The 7,153-nt window shown below is 42.7% G+C and overlaps 1 protein-coding gene across 2 annotated transcripts in view; it reads left to right on the top strand.

The window, feature by feature from the left end:
- Window positions 1-7,153, top strand: part of SNX27 (sorting nexin family member 27) — a 107,166-nt gene that overhangs the window by 50,651 nt on the left and 49,362 nt on the right. For both annotated transcript variants that reach the window (XM_012811792.2, XM_023519402.1), the window contains exons 3-5: window positions 1,299-1,491; window positions 3,700-3,764; window positions 5,298-5,402. In XM_012811792.2, the coding sequence (XP_012667246.1) occupies window positions 1,299-1,491; window positions 3,700-3,764; window positions 5,298-5,402 (363 nt within the window). The remainder of the gene's footprint in view (window positions 1-1,298; window positions 1,492-3,699; window positions 3,765-5,297; window positions 5,403-7,153) is intronic.

The following is a 7,153-nucleotide window of genomic DNA, read 5'->3' as shown; positions in this document are numbered from 1 at the left end:
TGGGCTGGGGATTCGAACCCACCATCTTAGGTGTATGTGGCTGGTGCCTTAGCCGCTTGAGCCACAGGCGTCGAGCCTCACCACATTGTCTTGAAATGACTTTTAAGTTTCAGAAAATGAAATTTATCCTTGAAAACTAGTTATCACCTTTGAAGATTTTTCAAAGTGTGTCAGAGGTCAATTTAATTGCAGAAATAACGTCATACTTCCCTTGAAGGGCAGCCCTTATTTTTGTTTGTTTGTTTGTTTTTTGAGACAGGGTCTCACTTTGTTGCTCTGGGTACAGTGCCGAGGCATCACAGCTCACAGCAACCTCAAACACTGGGACTGAAGTGATTCTCTAGCCTCAGCCTTCCAAGTAGCTGGGACTACAGGCACCTGGCACAATGCCCAGCTATTTTTAGAGACAGGGGTCTCCCTCTGGCTCAGGCTGGTCTCAAACTGGTGAGTTCAAGCATTCCATCTGCCTGGACCTCCCAGAGTGCTAGGATTATAGTGGTGAGCCACCGCACTCAGGTCCTAGGGCCGCCTGTTTTTGTTCCTGTAACTTTTGGCATGTTTGTAAAAGTCTTTTCTTTTTCTTGAGACAGAGTCTTACTCTGTCGTCCTGAGTAGAGTACCCTGGTGTCATAGCTTATAGTAACCTCAGACTCTTGGACTCAAGCAATCCTCATGCCTCAGCCTCCTCTAAGTAGCTGGAACTACAGGTACCTGCCACAACACCCAGCTAGGATTTTCTGGTTTTAGTAGAGATAGGGTCTCACTCTTGCTCAGGCTGGTCTCAAATTCCTGAGCTCAGGCAATCTACCTGCTTTGGCCTCCCAGAGTGCTAGGATTACAGGTGTGAACCTTCATGTCTGGCCTAAAAGTAAGTCTTAATTCCCCTCCCCCAAGACAGAGTCTCACTATTGTTGCCCTTGGTAGAGTGCCACAGTGTCACAGCTCATAGCAACCTCAAACTCCTGGACTTAAGTGATTCTCTTGCCTCAACCTCCTGAGTAGCTGAGACTACAGGTGCCTGTGACAATGTCCAGCTATCTTTTTGTTGTTGTCATCATTGTTTAGCAGGCCCAGGCTAGGTTTGAACCTGCCTGTCCCGTTGTATGTGGCTGGCACCCTAACCACTGAACTATGGGCACTAAGGCATTAAGTCTTAATTTTAAGGTGATCTCAAATGTAGTCTCTGCTAAGTGCCTAGCAAAATGCATCTAACTAGCATCAGTCTAAACTTGATTTTAGGTGATTCTGTGATTGAATCTGTAGTAAGTAGGCCTTTCTTTGTTCTTCTTCCTCACCAGGTATATAATGTTTACATGGCAGGGAGGCAGCTGTGTTCTAAGCGGTACCGGGAGTTTGCTGTCCTACACCAGAACCTGAAGAGAGAGTTTGCCAACTTTACATTTCCCCGACTTCCAGGAAAGTGGCCATTCTCATTATCAGAACAACAATTAGATGCCCGACGTCGGGGTTTAGAAGAATACCTAGAAAAAGGTAAGCCAACCCATTAAACTTTATTATCCTAAGTGAACATAGGGTTTAGACATGTGACTTCTAAACTGTATGGCTGAATTTCCTGAAACTTGATAGTGAAAGTCAGTCAAGTTTCTGACTGTAGTGCAGAATGAGCTTTAAAGGGAGTCCTGAGATGTCCAGTACAGAGATCAGCAGCTTGTTTCATTGGTTTGTGGAGTACTTAACAACAACAACAACAGAAAGATGCATATTTGATTTTTGGTGCATTTGATGAGGGTAATATTATTTGGCAGCAGACATGTACAGAAAGACTCATCAACATACTGAGTATTAGGAGCTTAGTAGGTAACATTTACAACACTTCATGAAAGTGATTCTTGGCTTACTGGTGTATCATGCATGAAAACTCTTTATTCCTTGCTAGGTATCAATAGATGGGTTTGCAGAGCTGTAGTAATCTGAAATTCCATTGTTCCAAGCAGGGGAAAAGCAGAAGTACTGACTTGTTTGTGAGCTTCTAGATGGTACATTAGGAGTCTGTGGATGTGGATACTAAGCTGGGAAAGAGCAGAAATGAGGCAGGTCTCCTCTGTAAGACATCTTGTGGTTCTGAGGAGTGGCCTGTTTATACTAAGTTACAAACCTATGGAATTTGCTAGCTGTGGAATAGGTTTTTCTTTATTGGTTTAATGGAATAATGGTCTTATGTGATATTAAGTCCTTCTGTGTCCTTGTGCAATAACTAATTGACCTAGTTGGTTTAAAAAAAAAAAAAAAGGCTCGGCGCCTGTGGCTCAAGAGGCTAAGGTGCCAGCCACATACACCTAAGGTGGAGGGTTTGAATCCCCAGCCCGGGCCCGCCAAACAACAATGATGGCTGCAACTAAAATGGCCAGGCGTTGTGGCGGGCGCCTATAGTCCCAGCTACTTGGGAGGCTGAGGCAGGAGACTCGCTTGAGCCCAGGAGTTGGAGGTTGCTGTGAGGGTGATGCTATGGCACTCTACCCAGGGGACAGCTTGAGGCTCTGTCTCAAAAAAAAAAAACTTTGCATCTTGGGCAGCGCCTGTGGCTCAAGAGGCTAAGGTGCCAGCCACATACACCTAAGGTGGCGGGTTCGAATCCCCATCCCGGGCCCGCCAAACAATAATGATGGCTGCAACCAAAAAATAGCCGGGCGTTGTGGCGGGTGCCTGTGGTCCCAGCTACTTGGGAGGCGGAGGCAAGAGATCCCGCTTGAGCCCAGGAGTTGGAGGTTGCTGTGAGCTGTAATGCCACGGCACTCTACCCAGGGGGACAGCTTGAGGCTCCGTCTCAAAAAAAAAAACCCAAAAAAACTTGGGTAGGGAACCTTATCCCTGAAGAAAAACCATTTTGCCCCCTAGAAATTAGAGGAACTTCCTCCTCTGTTTTTAGCTTTTGCTGAACATAGCCCTTGGGAAATGAGAAAGGGTAAAAATTTTTTTAATAAAAAAAAAAATTAAAGTCATCAGTGTAATTTCACATCCTCATGAGAGTGTGAAGAAATTAATTTTCTTAGATTTAGACACTAGCTGTCCTATCTGCCTGTGCTTTTCTTCCTTCCTTTGTAGTTGTTTGAAGGTAGCCAGTGAGGTAAAATGATGTGCTCAGCTTAATACTTAATGACTTATCCATTTTTTTCCAAAGTGGCTTTACGTTTAAGATTGTCCAAATGGCCTGTTCATAGGCCTAATTGCTATTTTCCTTTTGTATTTGAATTTTATGTTTTGTTTATTCCAGATTGAGATTTCCTTACCACTGCCTCTTTCCCCCATGTGCTGTTGTTCCAGCTTGTTAATAGGTCATACAAGACTGCAAAGTTAAATTTCCTGAACTTTTTTTTTAAAGAGACAGTCTCACTGTGTTGTCTAGGCTAGTCTATAGCGCCTAATTTCAAGTGGTCTTCTCACCTTAGCTGGGACTAAAGGTGCATGCCACCACACCCGCTAGAGGTGCTGAACTTTTATTTCTCTTTTCTGGCTACATTTATTATTTTTAGCTCTATCTTTGTATTTGCTGTTACATTTTTGCTATGATCATATTTAGACAAATGTTTGTCATGGCTTAAAATTATATCATATGCCTGGCATGGCATGCTATCTCATCATGCCTTCTACTAATGATTTAAACTTAAACCTTGATATATCTTTGACTTAATATTATTGATTTTAGGGTCTTATCCCAGATTCTATTTTTGTTTTCTGCAGTGTGTTCAATACGAGTCATCGGTGAAAGTGACATCATGCAGGAATTCCTGTCAGAGTCAGATGAGGTGGGTGTGTATCCCCTGTGGTGAGTATTTTCTTCTTGTCTCCTTGTTGGGGAAAGTAAATGAAAGATTCTTATCATGGGTTGAACCACCACAGACTTTCCAGATGACTACGTTTTTCTTTTCTCTCTTCTTTCCCTCTGCATCCTGCTTGTCTGTCCTTTCAGGCCTGGTGCCAGGTCTGCCTTCTCTTGAAAGCCATCTCTGATGACTCAGGATATTGAATTTTTATTCCACCAAGAACTTTTACAATCAGTACCATTCACTTATCACCGATTGCTATCTCATTCTCTGATCTTTATACATATAATCAGATTGTCACTTTGTGTTTTTAACTTGATGAGATTGTGAGCTAACTGTAGGTAAGAGCTAAATCTTGATCATCTTTATAATCTTGGTGCCTTACTACAGTACCACAGTGTCAAGCATGTTATCAGTGCTTAAGAAATATTAATTAGATAGAAGAATTAACATTTAATGCTAATAAGTTCCTAATTATTTCATATGTTTATGTCTTACTTTTCCATCTAGATTATAAGTTTCTTACAGACAAGGGCTTATAAGAAAGCAATGCTTAGAATGGTTTTAGGCAATGAAAACTACTTTTTTTTAAAGTGATAAATTAAGATGGACTTGTTCCTAAATAGTTGTTTCTTTTTAATAAAGTTATAAGGTCAAAAGTCTGTTAAAGGAATCATCAAAAGGATTCCTTTTGAATCAAGGAGAGTAAGAATTTTTTACCTTTTTTTTTGTTTGTTTTTGAGATAGTGTCTCCCTCTGTCGTCCTGGGTAGAGTATTGTGGCATTATAGCTCACAGCAACCTCAAACCTGGGCGCAAGTGATTTTCTTGCCTCAGCAGCCTCTCAGATAGCTGGGACTATAGGCACCCACCATAATGCATGGCTAGTTTTTCTATTTTTAGTAGAGATGGGGTTTTGCTGTTGCTCAGGCTGGTCTCAAACTCCTGAGCTCAAGCAATCCACCTGCCTTGGCCTCTCAGGGTGCTAGTGTTACAGGCGTGAGCCACTGCACCCGGCCAAATTTTTTTTACTGCTTATTGGAAGAAAATTGGGCATCAGACTACTCAGATGCCCGAATCTCATCCATTTTTCATTTCAAGATGTGCTGATTATTTCAAGGTTCAGAAGGGAACATAGGATACCCTGAAGCCAATCTGTGTGCCTTACCAATAATATAAGAAACTATTGCTTTAAGTTGTTTTCTCATTTGTGAGTTCTGAATGAGGAGAGGGACATGAATGAAGAATCTTAACCTGTGTTTCACCTAGATTGCTCCACACCAATTTTCTGTTTTGAAACGTAATTGCTTTGGCTTCAACATGTTTCTTCCCTCCTTGTTCATCTTAAAGGTTAACTTCTGCTGCAGTGTGCAGTCGCCTTCATGACTTTCCCCCTTTTTCTTTGTAACTCAGTTCCCCTCTATGACAGTAGAGTTTAGGTTACTGTTTAGCTAGCATGTTTAGGGTAAGTAAGGATATATTGGATTATAAATTATTTCTGTGTCTTTTTCCCCAGAACTACAATGGTGTGTCTGATGTAGAGCTGAGAGTAGCATTGCCAGATGGAACAACAGTTACAGTCAGGGTTAAAAAGAATAGTACTACAGACCAAGTATATCAGGTAAGTTACACTTGAAAAAGTAAACTTGACATTGGATAGTGTGAAGCTAAGATAGATTCAACAAGTTATATATATATTAATATATATAAAGTGTTTTAGGCCGGGAGTGGTGGCTCACACCTATGATCCTAGCACTTACCCTTTGCCATAGTACAGCGCAGATGAATCAGCAGATAGAAGACAGACTTTTCATTGTTTGCTACAAAGGAGAAATAAGCATCAATCAAATAAGTATCAGCAGGGTTGTGCTACTGTACAGAAACGTCTTATTTCCCCAATAATTCTTTTTTTTTTTTTTTTTTGAGACGGAGCCTCAAGCTGTCCCCCTGGGTAGAGTGCCATGGCATCACGCTCACAGCAACCTCCAACTCCTGGGCTCAAGCGAGTCTCCTGCCTCCGCCTCTCAAGTAGCTGGGACTACAGGTGCCCACCACAACACCTGGCCATTTTTTGGTTGCAGCCATCATTGCTGTTTGGGGGGCCTGGGCTGGGGATTTGAACTCGCCACCTTAGGTGTATGTGGCTGGCGCCTTAGCCGCTTGAGCCACAGGCGCCGAGCCATCCCTAATAATTCTGATCAAGTTAGGATTAAAGGCCAATGAAAAGGCCTAAAAGGAATGATTGTGTCTAATGTCCAGACTCTAACCTTTAAATGCAATTTCTCACTAAAAGGACATGATTCCTCGAACATACTCTTGATCTAGCCTAGGAAATATATAAAGATGACCCAGGACATCTTATTATACCAAAAAGCAAGGATACAAAGCATCCTTTTCTTGGGATTGTGTTACTGTCTGAAGAGTATATGGTGAGGGCCGTATTGTTAATGCCTACACAACATGCCTGCATAAACTAGAGCTTTACTTTACCTTGGCACAATTTTTGAATAAAGAAAAACCTTGGGCAGCCCCTGTGGCTTAAGAAGTAGGGCGCCGGCCCCATATACCAGGGGTGGTATGTTTAAGCCCAGCCCCGGCCAAAACTGCAAAAAAATAAATAAAAGAAAAACCTCTTTTCGGGTGGTGCCTGTGGCTCAGTGAAGAGGGCACCGGCCTCATATACTAAGGGTGGTAGTTTCAAACCTGGCCCCGGCCAAACTGTAACAAAAAAATAGCCGAGCGTTGTGGTAAATGCCTGTAGTCCCAGCTACTAGGGAGGCTGAGGCAAGACAGCTGGTATGGCAAAATCTTGATGATTATTAAATATGAACAATTAGTGTCTGGAGAGTCATTGCACTATTCTCTCTTCCTATATGTTATAAAGATTTTACAATTAAAAAAAGGAGGGGTTAGTCACTACTTTTACAACCTGGGATATTTACTTTTCTTTCAAGGAGGCAAAGTACTTTCACATTAATGATAATAACAACAATAGCTGCCAGGTGCAGTGGCTCATGCCTGTAATCCTAGCACTCTGGTAGGCCTAGGCAGGTGGATTGCCTGAGTTCACCAGTTTGAGACCAGCCTGAGCCAGAGTGAGACCTTGTCTCTAAAAAAAAAATAACCTGGTTTGCCACTCGTAACACAGTGGTTACGGTGCCAGCCACATACACCAGAGTTGACAGGTTCGATCCCAGCCCAGGCCAGCTTAACAACAATGACAATTGGCTTGGCACCTGTGGCTCAAATGGCTAAGGCACCAGCCACGTACACCCAAGGTGGCGGGTTTGAATCCAGCCCGGACCCGCCAAACAACAATGATGGCTGCAACCAAAAAATAGCCAGGCGTTGTGGTGGGCACCTGTGGTCCCA

This window comes from Otolemur garnettii, unplaced genomic scaffold (assembly GCF_000181295.1).
Source record: "Otolemur garnettii isolate 467f Iridium unplaced genomic scaffold, OtoGar3 scaffold00174, whole genome shotgun sequence".
NCBI lineage: Eukaryota > Metazoa > Chordata > Mammalia > Primates > Galagidae > Otolemur > Otolemur garnettii.
This window is presented reverse-complemented; position numbering and strand designations above follow the sequence as displayed.